Consider the following 23,536-nt stretch of genomic DNA (forward strand, 5'->3'; position numbering starts at 1 on the left):
ATGTGTATGTGTGTGTGTGTGTGTGTGTGTGTGTGTTTACACACTATAAATAGTATTTAAGACTCTCGTTCTCATGCCACCGCCCATAGTTGACTGTTAACAATATTGCAATAATTTATGCCATTCATTTGCATCGCATTGCTGACAGGACTAAAACTCAGCCAACTGATTGCCAAGTGCAATTATTTGAATGTGGCCACATAAATAACATTGCATACTTTTGTGCGCTTGTCATTTGCCAATGTCGATGCCGATGCCTGCGAGCTTTTTGTGTTAAAATTTATTAAAAAATGCTTTTTGCACTTATTAAAAAATAATATAATTGCATATAGTATTCAATTACATGCTCACATCAGTAGACATTTAATTCAATATAATTCTCTTCGAATGAAATTCAATTTTAATTCTTTAATTGCATTTCTTGATTGATTTAAAAGTTTGCTGCTTTCTGCATAACTCAGGACATTATATCAATTTGTGTTTTTTAGACTCAAAGTTTCGACATTTTATTGGCACTTATTATCTAGAATTCTTATCTTAATGTGTGCCTACTTCACTTACTTGTCGTAGGGATGTGAATGCGTATGGGGATGCTTTTTAATATCTGGAGAATGGCGCATTAGCGTCGCGTTCTGACCATTGGCGGGGGAAAGCGTTAGACTGCCCTCGTGGTTGCCATTGATGATGCTACCGCCGGCCATCATCTTCTCCGTCTCCTGGCGGCTGTTGGCCATTATTCTACGGATGGTTGGCGCGCAGGGTGTGCGTCAAAGACGCGACTCCTGCACGTGCTCGTGTCAAACCTGACCATGGGCGTTCATGTGCAGAGCCTCGCCGGCATCGGAGGGAGCAGGTGGATAATACTGTAGAGATGTGCAATTGAGATACTGTGCGTTGGTTAGCATCTCTGCTCATATAATTAACATAAAATGTGCGCTTAAAATAACAAGCAATTTGAAACTCTCAAACACCCCCCAAACATCCCCCAGCTAAATACGTGTACTCACCCCCACACGACCGTTGTCGTAATCGCGACTCGCTTGAATGGTCAATTTGGCCTTGGCATGCATGCTGTCCGTCATCGCGTTCCTTTGATGTGTCGACGCCACAACGCCAGGACCAATGTTCGCCGGTCCGAGCATCATGGAACCGTTGCTTTTACTCGCCCCGAGCGTCGACCCGGAACTGTTTGTCTTGCTGCGGAAGCAAAACTCAATAATTGCCACGAATACAGAGACCATGAGACCACCGATCAGTATATAGAATATGCCAGCCACATTACTCAGCGTCAGTTCATTGTGCGAAGCCTCCTGATTGTCCTTATTAAAACTACACTCGGCCTTGTCGTACCACCATTTGTTGCGCAACTTGATCAACTCGCCGTTCTCCTTCAGCGACAGCACAGCCAAATTAATGGGATCTCTGCCAAAGAGGAAAAGAAAAACATACAATAAAGATGTGCCAGCTACTTAGCAGTGACTTGGACTTTTTAATAAAGCCAAAGAAATTGATGGCTTTCCCTTATTCATTATACACAGTCCTATTCACTTGTCCGGCTACTCGGTCTACTCACTTGAGTGCTGAGCCGAGGGGCGTGGCAATGCCAAATCCTTTTGTATCCAAGTTGGGTCCCACTTTCATTGTGTCGCACGGCTTTCTGGCATTCACGTATTCATTTTTCGGCGACTCCACCAACAGCGCATATTTCCCCTTGGATGTCCGCACCCGCCGGATGCCCTCATCGTAGGTATTTACAAAGACGTGCTTGTGTGAGTTCATATACTCCCACATTTTGTTGTGCAGTCCAATTGGGGAACGCTGTGGGTTAAAGGTCAAAGCACATAATGAGCAGATAATTATAAATACATAAATGGGCGATTGTAATTAAGAAGACAAAAGGGATATATTGAACAAGCAACAGATTCAATAACTTTGCAGGGCCCTGTATTTTATTTCCGACTCAAACAGGACAAGTACCTTAAGGCCAAGTATAATAATATTCTTTCTTTAAAAGATAAAGTTATCAAGTGATTAGAATAGCACTTACCCTGAAGAAATCCCAGGTGGAACCGTGCAACAAGGTGCCATATTGTACCTCCGTTTGCATAGCCAAATCCTCGGCTGAATTGATTGGGGTCACCATGCGCTCGACGGTAAGGAATGCAGCCAAGTTGGCCGTATAGGAGGAGATGAGGATGAGTGTAAAGAAGAACCACGAGGCAGCTGCAATGCGACCCGAAATAGATCGAGGCGATAGATCGCAACCCTGTTGCATGAAGGCCGATAAGGAGAACCAGAATGAGTTCAAGATACTGAATTCATTGACCGCCGCTGAGTTGGCTGTTGCTCCGGATGTCAGGCTGCCTGCTGATAGGGATGCCTGCAGAGCTGCCGCACAGGCAGCCGACTGTGGGCCAGGAGTTGGAGGTCCGGGCGGCGGGGGAACGGTGGCGCCACCAATGATGCCGGGTGGCTGCTGATTGGCAAGTTGTTCGTGATGTGCATGTGGATCTGTAAAGGAAGCACGAACAAATTGGTGTGAGTAGACCACAAAACGTAACCGCAGACAGCAAAAGCAATAGGAGGAGCAAACTACAAGTAAATGCTGGACACTAGTCAGTTGTCCTAGTCAATATATACATGTATGTATACTGCTAGTGCTATTGCTGCTGCTACTGCTGCTCCTCTTGGCTGTTCAACTGTCAATCATTTCGTTTGGCTTGACTTTTTGCGCCTGCTCTAATTGATATGCAATCAAGCGCACAGCAAAAGCTGTAGCCAAAGCCAAAGCCAAAGCCAAACTCATGCCAAAAGCAGCTTCAATTGCAAAATCATCGATTGCCCCGAAGTAGGAGCAGGAGGAGTCCTGCTTCTGTTCATGCTGCCGCTGACATGTTACTGCCACATGCATTCGCATGTCAGATTTTATTCTGCACTCGCTTCTGTGTGCTTGTGGCTTCCCCATTTACTCTTTTTTTTTTGCTGCCACTTTCCAGTGGCTGATAACACGTTGCCTGCATACAAAATGTTGTTTACTTTCCGCTAAAATTACATTAAGGATGTTTTGCAGGATGCCAATAGATTGTTATGAGAGGCAATTGTCTGTCTGCTCTGCTCATATGTGACCTCCGTTTTGGATTTTGATTGCCGCCAACAGTGAATGGCAGACATTTCACACTACACACCGCACACCACTCTCTACACACCCAGCACCTACAAAATTGAATCAGATAATTCAATTACATGCCATCGCATGCAAAACAAGTCCAATGTTTTGCCACAGATGCCACTGTTATATTCGTATTCCCATTCCCACCCAATTTTCCTCAGCATCTGCTGTTTTCCCAGGCAGCTCATAAAATATCAATATCGCGCATAAAAAAGAAACACTCACGTTGTCTGTACATTATTGTCTTGCATTTCGCCAAAAATTTTAGTCTATTACATGAAATGCACATTAAAAAAATGCTTTCTTCCTTTGGAGATAGACACGTGTCTTTACATAAGCTGAAGATAAAGAAAAATTTATGAATGAAATCTGGAAATATGAAATTAAAGTGTGAATAAGTCCAGATTTCTTAAAATTTTCATTTGAAAAGGTTAGATTTAAACTGCAACAATGCATAATTACATTTCTGAAGAAGTCTTTCTTATTCATTTGTTACGCTATCATCTCCATTTCTCCATATTCCTTAGCAAAGCAAATAGCTCAATAGGAAATGGAAATCCAACTGTTTAAAGCTTTTAGCTAATTTCCATTTGGGTTCAACAATATCTCAACTTTCAAAGCACTGTGCATTCGTAAATATACTCCACCTCATCCTGGTTTAGCACAGGTCGGGTGTGGATATTTGTATATGTATGTATGTAGTATAGTATAGTATGTAGGTATGTGCTCTTACCTGGCAGCTGTGATTGTTGTAGCGGCTGTTGAACGAGACGCCATTCATGTGGAGAGAAACGGGATACAAAGAAGAGCACGATGCTGACACCAATGTAGCTGAAGATGACGCTCACCTGTTGGCGGAATGAAAACATGAAAAGCTTGTAAGATACGACATGATAGCTGCCAGGCGGCAACAGCAACGACAGCAGCTGTAAAAGCAAACTCTCTATATTTCTGGCTAAAACATTTTTCATTAAATTTTCTTTACTAATTGAAGCGGAAGCGGCAATGGCTTCCTAGAAATTGCGCAACATTAGCTTAATGGGACGACGACGCCGCCACGCCAGAAACAATGGCAGACACAAGCCAGGAGCAAGGAGCCAACAGCAAACAACCAACAGCCAACAGGCAACATCCAGGACATCGACAGCCTATCTACCTGCCTGCCAGGACTCCTTACTGCCAACTGTTGCCGTTGGTTCCTCTTTGGTGTTGCTGGCGTTATCAATGCTTCAATGGTTGCCACAGGGCGCTCGCATTTTAATTTGTGTATGTGTGTATGTGGCACAGAGAAAAGGTGTCGTCATTCACACACACACACACACACACACACACGCTCAGTAGGGCACTCCGTATGTCTGTGTGTGCGTTGGTTTTTATTGGGCGTTGCTGTCAACGCGTCGACATCGTGTGTGCAGCGAAAATGCTTCATTTAATTTATGATACATTTTTTTGTGAAAGTCTTTTATATTAGCTTGCTAACTTTGGAGGTCCTTTCAGGCACCTTTTGCTCCTTTGGCGCCTCGCACACACTCCATAACTTGACTTAACTAATTTGCATTTGTAATTTTTTTTAGCTCATGTCAAAATAAGCATAAGCTTTCACATCGCTGTTCACTAACTTTGATTAGCATTTAATTTAGCGTTTGTCGCGCTGTCAACACTTTTCATACCCTGCGTAAATTAGTATCAAATTAAAGTGTGTAATGAAACACACAGAAACACACCTTTAAGAAAAGGAGCTAGAGGTAGACAGAAAAAGGTATATCCGGCCATATAAGCTATGTTTTCTAGGGTATATTAGATTTGCTTTGAATACTTCAACTAATTAAAGTATACATGATGTTGCAATAAAACTCACTGTTTATAACAAAGTTAATGAAAGAAAAAGGCATTCCCACTCCTAAGAACTATACAGAGTATATTAGTGACCTTAGAACTGTTAAAACTACGCCTTATTTTATACCCAATATTCATGAATTGAGTAAAAATGATCTCCCAAGAGATAAGAATTTGAAATTAACGATATTTCCCAATTGTGATAAGATTAAAGAGCCACTTGGACTTGGTCAACTGAGCAGGAAGATGATGTTACAACATCAGCGTCAGCAACAGCATCAACATCAACATCATCAGGGCCAATATCAACTAAATGCTCATATAATTTTTATGGCTGGCCATTATTTAAACAAGCGTCAAACGGCCAACTTTGGACTAGAGCCAAATTTAAAACTTGACGGCAACGTAATTTTTGCTTGCAGCGCTTGTCATTGTTGTTGTTGCTTATAATGTAAAAAAAGACAAACAGTAGCAAAAGCAGAGGAAAAAACTTTGTCGTTTACTCTATTAAACTTTGGGAGCTTACGAGGTACCACGTTGATGCCGAAACCAAAAGAAATAAATATACAAAAGTCCAAGTTTGCCGCAAACTTTCGCAGAGAGAGCGAAAAAAAAATGAGCCAACATAAATGAAAATGAAAAAAAGAAGCAGGAAGCACGAGCGTAAAAATTACCAGGCAATGGGCGCCAACAAAAATGAAAAACTTTACTCATTTGTATGCAGCGCAAAATTTTGCATTATTTTGACTCGTTACCAAAGCGAAAATAAACACAAACCCGATTCACGTCTAGACTTGATTCAGTTAAGGCGCAAATAATCTGAAATGGGTTTGTTTTCTATTGGGTTACATATATCGATAATAGATCAAGATAGCTTAACATTATCAAAAAGGAGCATGACCTTAAAAAGTATCGAACAATCCTTTTAAAGACACTTATTTCTCCGCAAATGCTCTTGCTTTCAGTTTGATGATACTGCTCTGACAACCCGTCATGCTGTCCTACATTTGATAACATATAATCCTTGTACACCTTTCTGCCATGTTTGGCATACATATTTATGTATATGCATGTAGTATATAGATGCATGAAGTCAGGCCAAAACATTGCATTTACATGCTGAAGCAGAAGCAGAAGCAGAAGCAAAAGGAGCAGTATTAAAGGAGGGCAAGGACTCCACTCGCTATCTCGAAGGCAATATGACAGCTTACAGCAGGAATGTGGCATCAAGTCAAAGTTGCCTCTTAGCCACTGGCTGGAACGTTGCAAAGTTTCTACTCTTTGTGAAGCTTGAGTGGGCAAAGAGGGGAGAATGCAGGTGCTAGAGAGGGACAGCTACAGTTACACACATACGCACCCAAATTTCCTGTGATAAAGGATTCATGAAGCTGAACACGCCGGGCGTCTGCTTCACTGGTTTCTTAATCATAATGGAAATGCCCAGCGACATGAAGGGCTTGCTAAAGTCGATGACACGTTCGCGTTCAGCGGTAATCGTCATGGGGGCGATGGCAATATCCGCTTCCTGTAGTTCCAAATGAGAACGGGAGAGATACAGAGACAGAGTGAGAGAGAAATAGAGAGAGAATAATTGTAGGTAGTCAGTTATGTGTGAGTGCTCAAGCTCGAATTTCTCACCTTTCGCACCAATTCGCCCACCATGCCATCCCAACCACCTTGCACCGCTGGATTCTCCGATCCATAATTGCCATCCTTTACCAGACGTAGTTCATCTGTGAGAGGGAAAAGTCATGAAAAGGTGATATTAAAAATAGTTATTATAATTATCAAACAAATTAGATTAGATACAAATTTCAAAAATAGCTCTTGCTTACAATCAAGTCCGAGCCTTTTGGACAACAAATCAGCGAGATCCTTGCAGTAGCCCTCGAAGCGATCATTGCCATGAAGTTGCTCTCCAAAGGATGGCTGCTTTATCATAATATACGGCTCCTCTAGTACAGTGGTCACAATGTACGTGCGATTCTTCTCGAACTCAACATGTGGACGCAGACGCACAAACTTCGCATTCAGAGGCTGCAGCCCTGTGACGTCATTCCACTCAGCAACTTTTACCTGCAGCAGGCAAGAAAGCAATTAGCTTGAACTTATAAATTAATTATATTCTATTTAACATTATTTTTTTCCCTTTATTAACGTTTTCCTTTTGATAAATAGCTGAAATATTTTTAAAATAGTGCTGTAAAATATCAACTGATTGTTGCGAATTGCGCCTTGCTATTTATCGATAGCTACTTATCGATAAGCAATGATTGATCGGTCTTTAGTTTATTGAATTTTAATAACTTGATAACTTGACAGAAAGTGAAAATATTTAAGTGTAAACTAATACTTAAACACTACCATGTACGATTGAAAACACAAATATCAAACATTGAATTGCGCTATTTGATCGATTTGAAATTGACTGCATTCGGCAAGCATTCATATCAATTACATAATTAATGCTAGACGTTGTAATTCATATCGATTTTGTGGTGTGCGATATCTCTTTGATGGCTCTAACTGGGCCACAGTTGTTAACTGCCTTTTCCCTGTTCTCTGCTGTCCCGCCCGCCCACACGTATCCCGTTACTTACCATGGCACTGTTTACGGTCATCTCGACAACGTGCAACGTGTAATTGACTCGTCTGCCGTCATCGTTGAATTTGATATCCCCGGTGAGGCCCTCGATTTCCACCTGCAGCGGAAAGACGGAAAGCAGGAAAAATGTGGCGTTTTAATTGCTTTGTCAGCACCGTTACTCATGATGATCAGGACAGACATTAATGTCTAACCCACCTTTCTCAAATAACGTGATATTTTATCGCCATGCTCCCAGGCATTCACCCATCCCTTGGCCGTGTTACAGTCCAACGAACGAGGTGCGATATTGAAGTTCCCGTTGCCGTTGCCGTTGCCGTTACCGTTGCCACTGGAACCAGAGCCAGAGTTTGACCCGGAGTTGGAGTTGAAGCCGGCATCACTGTTGCTGCTGCTGTTGGAGCCATCTCCAGCTGTTGAGGCAGCTGCCATCAATGTCTGACTGCGTCTCTGTACATTGTTCCTGAATTGATCCGGCTTCTTGCGGAGTATTTTGTTGAATGCCTCAACCAGCACAAAGACCGCATCGTACATGAGAGCAGCCTGAGCCTAGGTTTCATAACGGGAAGGATGTGTTAGCGGAGATTGGGATCTCTCACTTTACTTGCTGCCATTTAATGAGTGTATTACACGCTGTTTTTCACAATTTTCCCCATCATTGACAGCATTTTTCATTTTATATTTTATTTTAGAAAGGATGCTTTTTCAGGAGTACTTTTATTAAAGCCAAAACAGTGATTAAATATCTGATTAGTTCATGAAGTGAGTGGCAGACAGGCGTTAGCATGAATATCCTGTCGCATCACAACAAAATGGAGTGAGGCTCACAGACAAGTCAAATAAACAATAAGGCATTGTCAAAGAGAGCAGCAGCAGTTGGATGATGAAAAGAGAAGGGAAGAGGATAGGAGAGGAGAGAATAAAGCAAGGAGTGCTATAGCATTGAAGTCCTGGAGCAGAATTCAACTAACATTTAAGCGCCACAAAGTGAAATCTTTGTCAACAAGGATAATGCCAAGGAAATACAAATATAAACAGCACGCAAACTAAACCAACTTGCCGCTGTCGAGTAGTTTCTTTGTATATATGTGACTGTGTGAGTGTGTGGCAAGCATGACAAGGACAACGGCAACATCAGCAGTAGCAAGGACACACACATATGCCTTTGACTGAAAGTTGGTGCTGCTGAACTATGTAAAAAGTGAAATCTGTCGCCCGTTGTGCTGTTTGTGCTGCTATTTGACTACACACAACAAATAAACACACACTCAGACACACACACGCACACACAGAGAGAAAACTATGTTAGAGTCGTCAGTGTAAACATTAAATGTCAGCAAATATGTAACAGCTAGCAGCAGTGACAATACGAGTACTACTTGGTCTAAAAAGGATTTTACCGAAATCGATTCACGGCCAGCACCGACACTCATCTGCGGATCCAATCGTTTCCAGCTATCATAGAACTCGCGAACCAGACGCCTGTTCGTATCCACAATGCGAAATCCGGTGATGTTAATGGCGCCAAATTCGATTATCTCACTTTCCCAGCGATCGTCCATGACCTGAGGAAGAAACGAAGTAATGCAATTAAACGGGAAAGGGACAATGTGGTGACAACAGCAACAACAACAACAGGAACAACAACACTTACCAGACCACTCAGCAGATAGTGATAGGTGCGACGACCCAAACGTAAATCCCGCACATGTTGTATCAGTATTTGCTTGGCCATTTCCGTGGGACAGTCCAGGACAATGTGCTTCTTGGTGAATCGCCCAATTTGCTCCAGAGTGTGCAGGAACTCGATGGCCATGCTGACATTCGAGATGCGCTTAACCAGCTCCACTTGAAAGGACTCGTTGCCAGGCTTCAAACCCTGGTAGATTTGTTGCAGACGCAGCAATCCTGCAGCACAAAGTACAAAGCGTAGTAGATGGATAATGAGCGTGTTAATTAACTAGGATAACCCATACACACTCACACTCACGCAGACACAAACACACGTAGAACTGGAAGCACACAAATTATAACTATCTTGCTTTATGCCCTTTAACCCCTGATTAGCATAAACACATTAAGCAGCAACAAAGCTGTGGAAAATATTGAAATGAGCAAAGCAAAAAGGGATGAAGGAAAGTGAGAATTATGCAATCAGATATACCCGATAAGAAAGTTCAAGTGTGTGCTTCTTATTCAGCACAGAATAGGAAGAAACATGTAGTAAATTTAAATATTGAATCAAAAGACTGTTAAACATGTAAATGAGGTAATTAAGACAATATATAATAAAATTGTATTAATTCTAATATAAAAAATAAATTTTAAGGTTATTCTTATATCTCAACTAAGATATTCTGATAAATTTTAGTTATTATTACATGTAGTTCTATTTAAATTATATTCTAATCAAATTGTATGTTTTTACAGTCCAAATTGTCCCTTATAGCTTAATGTAAGTTTTACTATCTGAACTGTGAACTTTTATCGGACATTTGTTCAGTTTTGTTTTGTGACAGTCAAGACAGATACACACACCCACACAGAACAACAAAACTCGGCTTACAAGAGCTAAACCAACAGAATCAGCTTCAATTAGAAATTTCCCGAAAACGGATGCAAAGGGAAGATACACAGATATGTGCCGTATCTCACAGATACACAGAAATGGCACCTAATGCCATGCGACAGTCCACCTAGAGCTCCCTTTGCCACCCCCCCATCAGTTGGAAACTGCCCTGAAGTTATCATCATCCTTGTGTTGGTCTGATATGCAGCAGAGATTTCATTGCAAGCGCAATTTGCATTTGGGCTTATTGAGTTATGGCTGCAACTAACTGCCGCTCCATGCAGCACTCATTCGCACTTAAACAGACACCAAAGACAGCAACTGCCACCGGGAAGGGGGGGAGGCACAACTTGTGGGTCAAAACTCGACGATTGAATGCGCTGGGGAGGCCAGATGGATTGGATAGAATTGTGATATACCGCATTGATGGACAGATGATTTGTATGACAGGAGTATTGCAGGCAACGAAGAAAAAGAGACATATCCCCTCTCACTCTCTCACTCTCTCTCTCTCTCTCTCTCTCATTCTTTGTGAATGTTGCATGCAACAACTGGAATTGGCCTTCAATTTATGCTTGAGGATAAAATGGGATTTGCTTTGGTTTTGGCCCCAATGGAAAGTTGCGACTGTCAGGAGTTCTGATTTAGACATTGTTATAGCCACATCTGTACCCTTCCCTCCCCATTCACCACTTCTACTCACGGCTAAAGCGCACTCGATATATATCCAATTTGTTGCTGTTTTGATTTGCACTACTCTCTCTTTCTCTGCCAATGCCGGGGCTAAGTATTTTTATACCCCGTTTCCATTAAATTCTGTCAAAGGGTGCCATGACAATTTGCAATTCTGTGTAGTATTAAGAATTTGATAATCCAACAGAAATACTATAATTTGAAAGTTTATTTTACCATTTTTACGAAATATCGAATAATTTGTTTTAATGGTATTTATAAGATTTTATTCAACATTTTTTGTGTTAATTCCAGTACAGACTACAGGGTATCTCTTTGTCGAACATGCTTAATTGCAGCACTCTTACTTCTTTCCGTTATTTTTTGTTGCCTTCGTGTGGCAGAACCATTTTTTGCGCTGTACTAGTGCAATAAATTTTGTGCTTTGCCTTTTATACAATTTCATTTGCTGGTGCTCATCCCTATAGCCCTCACCTCCCCTCTCTAACCGCTGCCATCACCCCGAGTACCCATACTCGGTGATTCTATCTGAATCGGTGGGTTCCGCCCTATTCCCTTTCCCATTTCCATTTCCATTCCCACTGCCATTCCCATACCAAGTATCTCTATAGTCCTCACGCTTGGCTTGCCTTTGGATTTGAGTTTTGTGTTTTTCGATTTGAGATTTGCTGTTCGGATTTTCTGCATGTGCGTGTGTGTCACTGTGTGTGTGTAAATATCGAAAGTGTAATTGAGAAGCGTACTGTGTTGTGGCTTGGGCTTTTGTTTTATTTCATTTTTGATATGAAAACATTTGCCCCTCGCATATAAAATGTCCCCAAGTTGATGGCTTGAAATTGGCTTCTGTCTTTTTGATTCCTACTCTTGAACTCGTATTTCGGTATCTTTTGTTTTTCTTCCTTTTCCTTTTCATACGTATTTCGCCTTTGTGTTTAGTGCGTATGTGTGTATTTCCGTTTTGTATTTATTGTATTATTTTCGGTTTGTCGACTGTCGCATTTTGTGTTTCCTTTTTGTTTATGCTTCGAATTTAATTTACAATTATATTTATTTTTGATGGTCGTCTGGATAAATTCAATTATTTTTCAAGCGCAATTCGTCATAACAAATTCATTGAAATGGAATTTTTAAAATAGGCTCAAGATAAACTTTGTAGCACAGTGTAATCTGTATTCTGTGATCTCAATGTATGGATGTATCCCTCTGACTGACTTCCTATGCAAATTCAAAACAGCTGCCAGCTTGTTTATGCGATGCTGTGACTAAACTACTTTATTTTCACTCACATACGAAAAGTAAACAAGACAATTTGTTATGTTAAACAAAAGTTAGTTTTGCGGAAATGAAGTTTTCCTGCCATCGGTAGTGACACTCCACACGCACACGCACATACATACATATATATATACATACAGCTACAGCAGCAAATACAGCTAGCTATATACATTTACGTATACGTAATATAAGGCACGTAAGACATCAGTCGAGTCTAACAAGACATTTGCTTACATATTTTATGACTGAACAAATGAGAAAGGTAATGTAATTATTACCAACACAGTCTCCTGGCAGAGATTACGTTTCCTGGATACTTCAAAAACAAACAAATACATGGAAATATATCAGCTTAATTACATAGATGAATGAATGGTCATTATCATTATTCCCTTCGTGTGCTGCTAATTGAACAGATTTTGTTTCGAATTCTTATTATAAATATTCAAGTATCATTGCTCTCTCACAACTACTATCTTTCTATTAATGTTGTCCTACATTTTATACTTTTAGTGCTTAAAGTGGAAAATTTGCTGCGCCCCAATTAAGCGGTATATTATGGGTTATCGCTTGTTGTGTTATCAGAAACTTTGCTGGTTTAATTACTTATACAATGTCTCGTTCCTTATGCGCTGACAAGCTCAACAGAATTTGCTTCACGCATATGTTTTCAATGGCTTTTCCAACAGGCGTCTTTTAGAAGTATCCAATTACTCGAAAGTGAAAACGCACTAAAACCCATAATGGTTAAATTAATGGTAGACAAGAAAGCAAACTTGGTTCTTGACTCTACACAATTTTACATGGATTCTTACACAAATATGACGCAGTTTATTTAAATTTCTGATGTTATTCTATAAGAATTCTACGATGCATCTGCTGCTTCAATGCAGGAATCACAGGAACAATCAACGTTCAACATTTGCTTGTTATTCATGATGCTCTCAACAATCAGATTTCTTTTAAATGTTTATATACACATGCCAGATGCATAAGTCAAGTTATTAAAACTAGACTGCTAGAATATAGCATACCCTTTAGGTTGAATAAAACTATAATAAATCCTCTTTTTCCCTATCATTATTATTTCTGTATTTTCCAACTTTATCACTTCCTCCTTTGCATTTTTATGGCAGAGGGTATAGTGCAGATTTGATTGTCGGCCTACTACTCGAATATTTGAAAAGCAATCAATAACAATCAATCTTTAAATAAAAGCATTTATATAAATCTTCTCTTTTCCGAATGTCCTTTATGTCATTTCACATTGATTAGCTGCAGAGCATTCGAATTTAGTACCTGTTGTTTGGGGCATTTAATAAAAAATTTATCAAGCTCCAGGCCTGCAACTTTCATCATTCCGTATGGCAGACAATGGAGGGAAAACTCAACAGCAGATGGACAGTGTACACTCGTATGCACTGCCCGATGGAACAAGCAATTTTGCAAATGTCCTAACCAGGACGACGACAAATGCAAATGGTTGAACTCCCAGCTCAGTTGTTTGCTCCTTGTGTCCTGCGTAGTAAATCTCATGTCACAGCAAGTCGAATGTGCTTTTAAAAGCGGCAAGGGGGCAGCAACAACAATGCCACAACGCCTACGCTTCCTCAATGTGTTTGCTTCACTTTTCTCTTTTCTTCGTTTTCTTTTTTTTTTTCAACTGACACACGTAACACATGAGATTGCTTCGTACGTATAAATGTGTGTTATGGGTGTGTGCGTGTGTGTGTGTGTGTGTGTGTTAGTGTGCTTCACAATGTGCTAAAAAATAAGTGAGACATTTACTTTCATTGCAGACTGCTGATTGTCTGTTCTTAATATGAAATCAGAATCCACAAATATAACATGCAAATGTCCCTACTTTAGGAGCACATCTCCAGTGTGATTTCAGCTGCTGTTTCATCAACTACTTGATAAAATATTAAATGCTGCATTGTTATACAAAACGTTTCATTGGCCCCAGAAACGAGGTCATGTCACCAGGGCAATAATAAAATTCAAATAAAGCAGTTCTCTGGGCAAATCGAACTAAAGTCATAAAGCAAGTTATTTCTATAGATAAACTTTATTTTGATGATGGTCCTGCACTTGGCATGGGGTTGTTGAAAGGGGTATTGACCACAAACCTCTCGAGAATTGACAGAGATTATTTCTCTTATGAGATTGCCAGACAGCTTACTCATTCCTTAGGCATGGTTATATCCCCTGTAGAGCTGTCTAACACCTGTTGTGCAGTGGTTGGGTCAATGAATAGCAGTTAATTCTCTTTAAGGCTCTCAAGCAGACTGAAATAAGCTTCAGCCTTTTACTATTTTATTTTAATGAATACAAAATGCTGCTAAATATGCGTACTAACTGGCTAAGTGTTTGTTAATGATTTCTAAAACGCATGAGAAAATCGTAAGCAGAGCAAGTCTGTCGTGATAAGTTTTTCGGCAATATCAAGTATACGCAAAGTGGTGCAAATGTATTTAAGTGCGAAAATTATTGTTGCCCGGCTGCAGGCACACATTTTATAGCGGTTCATCGGCTTCAATACAAAAGCCATAATCTTCTAGCTAAAATTAAAATGGGCATACGCCAATTTCCCGTCCGAGTCGTAAATACAAGCGACAATAAACTTATAAGCCGGCAGGCATATCCGCATGAATTAGGGCCAAAAAAAAAGAAGAAATCAGAAAAAATAGAGAAAGAAAATACACAAAATATTTTGGTGGAGTGAGTTACTATAGAGTGGCTATTAGTGTTTGTTGGCATTGTTGTTGTTGTTGCTATTGTGATTGCTTTAGCGCTTCTTGTTCAACATGGTACTCCAATACCGATGCCAATGGCCATAAATAGTTTTTTTTTTTTTCGATGTTTTTCTTTTACTAGGGGGCGTAGGGCGAAGTGTGTTGTTTCTTCTATTTCCCTCAGTAATAAACTCGTTTGCGTGGCCCAAATAAACACAAGAAGCCATTTCGTATAAACAGTTGCCAGCCACATGCGCTGCTGCTAGCCAAAATAAAAGCCGTTAACTTGCGTTGGCGTTACGTGCCAAGCAACCGATGAGGATTCCAATACCCTCAATCCTCCCACCCCCTCTCAGTCACCCTCGGCGCGCCGGCTGTGTAAACATGCCCATAAAATGCCTAGCTACAATAATTGTAGAAAAATGAAAGACGACTGCGTCGATGGGCCGAACAGAAAACTCTATTTTGACTTTTTCATTTTTTGTTTACAATTTTTTTTTTCTTTTTGAATAACAGAGATATTGAGTACGTGCGAGAGTGGACTTAAGAATTACTCTGAGAGTTAAAAGTGACGTAAAATTTAAAGGTTTTAATGGCGTGATGTTGCTAGAAGAGTTCTTGCAAATAGAAAAGTAGCTGCAAAATAGATGAAATCTCAGTTCAGCTTGTGATTGTATGATAATGGCCGGATTACCCCAACTGCACTCCGCCCAAGCCAAAAACTGGCCATAAACTCGAAGGAGTCGCCGGAATGGCAGAGAATTTCTAGAGCTGCTTTCGTATTATCCCTGAAAGCGAATGAGGCAACTTAAACTCAAAAGTTGCTATCATTTTGGCAAACTGACAGCTATTCAATGTGGCACATAATCCGTCTGCAAACACTTAAATTGATAACTAATTTAAGGCACAATTAAGCATCTTATAGAAAACATCATTTGATATACAAACAAAGGCATTAAAATTCGAAATTAATTTAATGCATTTGCTCTCAAGATGGTTATTAGATCAACTCGATTCTCGGAAGTTGATTGAGCAGCATGATTTCAATGAATTCATGACGTTAATCGGATAGCAAATAAATCGCCTTAAAGCAGGCAAAACATTGCCTGAAGCCCCCAAATCCACTCACACACAAACACACATACCCAAGGACTCATAAACGCCAAGTTAACACAGACAGGAGCCTTGGCTAAAAGGAAGGAGTGGCTGTCGGGTAACGGTAAATTGATTGAGTGCTGTTCGCGACCATAAAAAGATTTTCACGTGGCATTCATTAATAATAATAATGCAGACGGCGGCTAGTTGTCCGCCCATCTGTCTGTCTATCTCTCAGTCTATCTGTTTGTCTGTCTGTCTGTCTGTCTGTCTGTCTGTCTGCCTGTCTGTTTGTCTGTCATTGCCTTCATTGAAGCCAGCAGCCAACCATCCATCTATCTATACAGTGACTCTGTTTGCGATTGTTGTGGCAGCCACATAAGCCAATTGTCTGTCAGCGTCGAATCATCTCTCTCTTTCTCTGTCTCTCTCTCTCTCTCTTTCTGCCTCTCTTGACGGCACAGACAGCTGTGTCATTACTTTTTATTTATAAATCGACTAAATGGAAAATGCTTGCAAAACTTATAACAAGGCAAATTTACACAGTCAGAGAAAACAGAGTCATCTCTCTCAGTCTCGTAGTCAAGAGAGACGGCGAAAGAAACGGATTGTGATTGTGGGCTGAGGGGGTGACAGGGGTATAGGTGGGGCAGTCAATGAACGGTTATTGACTCACTTGGGGCCGCCGGAACTCGTCGCTCAATCTTACACTATATTAAGTATGTATGCATGTATTTGTACTCACCATCGTGGGAATCGTAGAGATAAATTATTTTGCGCCAGCCATAAAATTGTATTGTATCAATGATGGCCTGATGATAATCCGGGCGCATGCTGAGGGCAAAGTCGAGGAAACCAGACGATGGCGTAAGCACCTAAAACGCGAAAATTATGGAAAACAGCGTTCATATAGTTCGTTGATAGAGACAGAATGCCAATGACAGAGCGAGAGAAAGAGAAAGGATATGGCAAGTTAGTAAACATGAATCATTATTGAGTAGTCACTGTTATTATTGTTGTTCTTGTTGTTGTTGGGCCATTGTTTTGGCTCGTTTTGGGCATTTGCCTGCTTGATTTATATGGCTCCGCCCAAATGAGGCCAAAAGTGTGTTATAAATTTTTAAAGAGCACGCACAGGAATAGGACAGAACAGGACCTTGCTTGTATTTATAATGTTTTCGACCTGGGTTGCCTCATAAATTTTATAAGCTTTTTGGTAGCATTTCCAAGGTTACCAATTTATATGAAAGTCAACTTTGCGTATGATTAATATTTCATATTAAAATAGGCAACGACTTTTCCTACTCTTGTTCTGCCGTTCTCTGTCTCTATCTCTTTCTCTCTGACTTGCTTGGCGGGTTGGCCTAAGCTTTAATATTTATTTGGCTTTAACGCTTACCTTCTCCGGAAACCAGGGCGTCACAAAGGGCATCTGAAACGTATTCGAGTAGGAGTGCAGTGTATCGAAGGAGTCGGGCGATACGGCGCCGAGCATTGAGTAAACCCCACGCGAGAATTGATTGCAAACTGCGGAAATAAGTAAATGGAAAAGGGTTGAGTCAAGCGAAAAATTATGAAAATTGTTTTCGACGCGTTGCGATTGATAAAAAGGCTTTAAACGAGTCACTGCAGATGTCATATTTAAAGAGACACTACTCTTTGTAAATAATTAAGAAAAAATATGTGAATTTTATTTAAATTAAAGATAAAAAATATACTTAAAAATAATAGTGCAGTAGATTTTTTGTAAAAAAGAAGAGAACTTCTAACAATTTATTCAGATAGCTATATAAATATTCTGATATTTTTTTAAGAAATTTTCAACTAGAACGCAAATTAAATTCTTAAATTAACGTGCATGCTAGTTTAACGAGTTTTATACTTACTTAAACGTGACAATTTAAATGCATCCGCCGTGTTGATGACATCCACATAAGCCTGCAGTTCAAAGCGTCGCGAGGATACGTTCAGATTGTGATTGAGCATTGCATACTTGAAGGCTGATTGAACCTCATCCGTGCCCTGCTCGAAGATGGCACCTGTCGCGACCATATGTGTAAATGTATTAAAATATATGTATGTTAAGCAAAGGTTAAATTTAATTGTGCTACTGTTGCTGCTGTTGTCGCTGTTGTCGTCGTGAGCGAGCGAAATTGTCAATTAGGTTCAAGGCAAAGGCACTTTAAACTTTGTAATTGCTTTTTTGCTCAAATTTTATTTGAGTTTTTCTTGGTGAAAACTTGAAATGTTTTTGTTGTTGCTGTTGCTGTTGCTATTGTTATTGCTGCTGCTGAACAAATTCTTAAATGTCGCTTTCTGCAAGTTAATAAACGTGCCGTTTCAGTTTTCAAAGCTTCAATGGAACTGGACTTTGGAGATTTTTCATGCTCTCAGCTCAGTTTATTCAATCCTGAAACAGGCAGCAACTTTATTGCATTCAAGCTGCAAGATTGTGTCAATTCAACAGGCAGCAACAGAAACGGCAACAGAAACGGAATCCCAGGGGAAACGAAACCAAATTACTGGATGCCACATAGAGGAAATGGGGCGTGGCACCTTAATATAATTTTGTAGCACAGCGAGCAACGAGCTAGACGAATCCTGTGCGGGTTTATGCTTCCACTTTCCACTTACCTAACGGTATTTTCTCGGTTAATGATGGCTGTGCGTTGACTCGACTGTTGCCACTGCCACTGCTGCAAGTTAGCCATAAAAGGAGGCAGCTCAACTTCAAGCCAAAGTCCATGTTGCAACTGTTGTCACTCTCCTTGTTCTTCTTCTTGTTGTTGTGCGTGTTGTTTTTGTGGCAATTTATTTATATTTTACTTGTTCACTTATTTGTTTTTGTTGTTGCATTGTGCGAACATTTTGTTGCACTTAGTGTGACATTTGCATTATTTGCTTGCTTTTGTTGACAATTTGAAATGTTAGATTTGAAATTTGGTAGGTCACTCAATATTAATATTGACATTTCTCTCTATATCTGCAAAATATTTACACAACTTATTAAATTGAATTACAAGTTATCAAGTTGTAAATAATAATTAAACTTTTCATAGGGAGTATTTCCGATTTATATCTATTAACTCAAAAATATATTTATAATTAAAAATATAACTATTTATGTGACCAGGGTAACAGCTAGTCGATCGTACTATGCTTGAGCAAGCTTACTTCTTGAATTCATTAATATTTTTGGGGATTTTACAGCTACTTTGCTTCAGTACGCCTCAGTTATTTGGTAGCCCTTTTAAGGTGCTTAATTTATGTGCTCTCTATTTGAGCTGTCGACAAACATACACACACGCACACACACACACACAAAGGCTTATAGTGTGGCACACACTTTCGCATTCACGCTTCGACTTGCACGTGTCTTTTACACCCTGTACAATGGGCCAAATTGAAAACAGTCCCATTCACTTTCCACTGATGTTCACATTTATGTCTCTTCCCTTCTCCACTCCTCTCTTTTTTGTCCAACCCTTTAAAAAAGCTTGACACTTTGTAGTCGCGTCTGTGCATTTGTATATGTATGTGTGAGTGTGTATGTGTGACTGTGTCTGTTCAGTGAACTGTATGTAAATATGTACATATACTTGCCCATCTGACTGGCTATCCCTCCCATACCTGTCTCTTTCAGTCTCCCCCTCTTACCCTCTCCGTCCCTCCTTCTGTCCGTCAGATGCGTTCCGTTGCACTCTTCCTCTTAATGCCACTTTTGTTTTTATTTTTATTGTTGTTGTTGTGTTTGCATGATTGTTAGTGTGTCAGTGTGTGAACAACTTGTACCCTTATTGTTGCTGCTGTCGCTGCTGAGTCTGCTGTGTCCTGTTACCTGCAACGGCTCAGCAGCAGCTCCTGTTGCTGCTGTCGTTATCCTTTCGGTTCGCTGAATGTTTTTGTGCTGATTTTGCGCTTATTTTAAATGTGCTTTTGTTTTTCCGCTTTTTTATATACCCTCTATAAGTTTAATATATGCTAAAGGGTATTATTGAGTGTCAAAAGCACTAACTGTTTGCTAATACAGCTTTTGAGCATCATTAATGGGTATCTGCTAGTCAGTGTATCGCTTTTTCTTTGTTGCTGGCAATTATTTACACTTTTATTTTTGAATTTCAGCAATTTGGCTCACCTGGCAAAAGGTTCTTCCGGCCTGTTCAATTCAGGCATGTTTATTGGAATTTTATTATTTCTTTGAAAAAACATTTTTTGATTTTTGCATCGTTTTCCGCTTTACATTTTAAAGCGGCTTATTTTTGGTGCATTGTAAAGAGAGATTATTTTACAGGGCATTTGTATACCCTGCAACCAAATAAAAAAGTTTATAAATAATATTAAGTCAGCTGGCAAGTTGATATAGAAATATCTATGCAGATAAAAATATATAAAATAAGTTAACTTTTTGATGCCTTTTACTTGCTCAACTTTATACAACTTGAGACTTAATTATGCCATAAACTGTAGTCAAAGCACAGTTCTAATTGGTATTTATTCATTAGTTAAATATTAAAATTTCTATGGCATAAATTTGTAGACTACTTAACTCTCAGTTGACCATAAAAACAAAAGGCGAACTCGGAGATAGAGAAAGGGAGATGGGGATAGAGATAGGAAAAGGGATAAGAACAGCGACACTGGAGGTCCTTAAATTGGCCCACTCATCAGCCGGAGAGGAGCATTAGTTGGCGCATTTGGAAAATAGATTAACAGACGCTTAATATTCATAAGTAAGTATAGCCCGAGCCATTTTAGGCACTTGGAACTTTATTCATTATAATGACGATGGCTGAACGCAAAACTAACACAAAATGCAAAGCTGGAACTCTACTCAATGGTCGATGGTCGAGTCTAGGCCTAGGAGAGCCAGAAGCAACGCGTAGTCAAGTGAGCTCCACTTAATTAAATTTAAATTAGAAGGCTAAAGTTGCACGTCACGGTTGTTTTAGAGTGCCTGGACAGAAAGACCGATACACAGACAGAGTGGAAGTGGGAGAATGGGATAAATAAAGGACAGACTGTGGCTACGCTGCAGGGGCCTATTTATATGGCAAACAAAAAACGACTATGAGCATCACACACCCAGTTAGATAAATGAAACGAATGAATGGACATTTAGAGTAGCAGAATGCCAGGGATGCCGGGCCAAGCTGCCAGTCTTCCACTTGGCCTGGGTTGCCAGCTTTTCTATGTCTGTATGGCTTACAGCCTTATAGCCCCACTTTTGTTAATTAAATAATTATTTTGTAGCAACTTGCTAATTACTTTTTACTTTATTTTTTCTTTACATTTTATCTATTTTAAAGAGTCAAAGTTTTCCCCCATTCATTCGCTACTTGCAACATTTAACAGCTGCTTACGTCGACCCTTGCAAGGGGTTTATTTACGGTGCCACCCACTGATAAATATCAGTCAGCCTTAAATTCGTATTACCATTTCGCATTGCATTAAGTTGGTGCAAAATAACAAAGTTTAGCAAAATGTTTATGCTTATAACAGACAACAAATGTTGGGCCAGGTACGAATATTCGTATTAAGGCAAACGTTGCGTGATAAAAATGTAGCAGGAAAATTATTAGACCGCAAATGCTGGCGATATGTAAGCCAGCTCATTAGCATTTTAATGAGGCTATTAGTATGCCAAAAAGAAGTTTAGCTTTTCAATAATTAAAGAGAACAAAAGAAGGCAAATCCAATTTCCGTAGAATTTTAAATGTTGCATAGAAATCGTATAACTATTTGAATACAAATTCTCTATTCTATATACAGAAATAAGATAACAAATAATGGACAGCGAGAAGATACTTTCTTTAAATCTGATAACTTACAAAAGACAAGCGGGTGAGTTCGTTTCCCATTTATTTTTATTTTTATATTTTTTGTTTCATTTATTGTTGTTAATGATCACAAAACAACGCACATAATGTAAATTGTACCACGCCACGTTGTGCGGTTAATCTATGTACATTTAGCCGGCATTTTTTGTTGGCTCGCGAATTATTTGCAAATTGGCTATTAAGCGACTATTTCATTTGCATAAGTTGGCGCAATTTAAAAAATGATTGCCGCTTCTTTATTATCACGTAATGGCGAAAGGCCAACACTAAAACACAGACCACTTTTTATCACACTGTTCGCTGTTCTCCTGTTGATGAACCACGACGATGTTTTGCTTAGGGACTCGGAGCTGCCCGTCAGCACTCGGCCCGCTCTTTGGATTTATCTGTCCGTACATCAACCACAATGAACATCCGCCGAATTCGTCCTGCCTGACGCGCGCACAACTGAGTACTGAATATGACAAAGCATCCACGACAGAGCCTTGGCCGTCAGCCAGCCCGGCGACAAAGCTACAAAATCCTAACGGCTCTCTTCTCTCTTGCTGGCTACTCTCAGTGTACTAAAAAGGGCGGCACAGCTTCCATTTGAGAGCCAGAGAGTCTGCAAAGTGCGAGAGATGCCGAGAGAGCGAGATGAAAACGATTGTCGATGTTACTGACCTAGTAACCGTTTTTCAAGTTTATTCGTTGTGGCTGCTGCGAAAAGTAACAACAACAAAAAAAACACGAAGCCTACAGCAAAAACAACAACAATATAACGTCCAGACGTCGTTGTGCTTTTAATACCCTATAGAACTTTTAAAAGGATCTAGTATTATAGTAACACAGGCAAATCAAGACCTTAACAATTGCGACAAATTAATAAAAACAGATCAATAATACATAATGTTTTGTAACTCAGACTTCTAGAATGCTTATATTCTTGTGTATGTATATTAAATTTGTTGTATTTTTATATATGTTATTTATTTTATAGCAAAAAACTGAATTTATTTTCAAGCAAAGAGTAAGTCAGAGAACCAGTCAGGTAAGCTGATACAAAACTGGTCAAAGTTAATAATATTGAAAATTTTATCTAAAACAGAAAACATATTTATTTTATGATAAAATATTTTTGTCTTCAATATGTCGCATTTTACAAGAAAAATATCAAGGACCAATATTCTCGATTTTAGAAACCAGTAAGTATTTCTGTTCACAAAATGCTTGCTTATTACATTTATTTGTTTCTTTCAAGAGCATTTATGTTAAGGACATGATATATAACATATTATTTCATATCTTACGTTTATGAAATATTCGCCTTTGTGATTTTGGGATGTTCAACAAAATTGGCAATTCAATTTAATTTTTAATATCAGATTGCTTATATTTCGACATGCAGTCAGACAGTCAGTAAGAGGACTTAAAGTTAGAACTCATGAAAAACAATTCAGCTGCAACTCAATCAGTTACAGAGCGGAATGCTCGCACTTGTCCCGTTTCCCATTTCTCATTTGGCATTTCCCGTGCCACTTTTCTCGTTCGCATGGTCAAACTTTGTGTATGTAAAATCTGAACAATCATTTTAGCATTTCAACGTGCAAAAGCAGTGGCAAAATGAAAAGCGAAAACTGAAACAGAAGCAGAAAAACAGAGAAAAAGCGAAACAAATCCAAAAACAAAAACAAAAAACAGCAAGCATAACAAAAATACATGCAGAAAAACTCAATCATATGA

At 39.5% G+C, this 23,536-nt stretch overlaps 1 protein-coding gene and 1 long non-coding RNA gene across 2 annotated transcripts; both read right to left on the reverse strand.

Moving 5' to 3' along the window:
- Positions 1-541: 541 nt before the first annotated feature.
- On the reverse strand, positions 542-18,753 carry LOC117787416 (glutamate receptor 1). Its single transcript, XM_034625935.1, has 16 exons — positions 18,612-18,753; positions 17,864-18,016; positions 17,377-17,504; positions 16,723-16,852; positions 9,265-9,518; positions 9,011-9,175; positions 7,809-8,159; positions 7,606-7,707; positions 6,841-7,081; positions 6,644-6,738; positions 6,363-6,530; positions 3,903-4,017; positions 2,048-2,511; positions 1,574-1,818; positions 1,008-1,422; positions 542-887 (listed from the first exon to the last, which is right to left on the reverse strand). Exons 1-16 carry the CDS (start codon positions 18,721-18,723, stop codon positions 798-800), a joined length of 3,228 nt encoding a protein of 1,075 aa, XP_034481826.1. The 5' UTR covers positions 18,724-18,753; the 3' UTR covers positions 542-797.
- A 65-nt stretch (positions 18,754-18,818) lies between these two features.
- Positions 18,819-22,257, reverse strand: LOC117788071. The gene is made up of 2 exons (XR_004617720.1): positions 21,806-22,257; positions 18,819-18,960 (listed from the first exon to the last, which is right to left on the reverse strand). It is a non-coding gene; the product is annotated as an uncharacterized LOC117788071 (long non-coding RNA).
- Between the last annotated feature and the right edge of the window lie 1,279 nt (positions 22,258-23,536).

This window comes from Drosophila innubila, assembly GCF_004354385.1.
Source record: "Drosophila innubila isolate TH190305 chromosome 3L unlocalized genomic scaffold, UK_Dinn_1.0 0_D_3L, whole genome shotgun sequence".
Lineage (NCBI taxonomy): Eukaryota > Metazoa > Arthropoda > Insecta > Diptera > Drosophilidae > Drosophila > Drosophila innubila.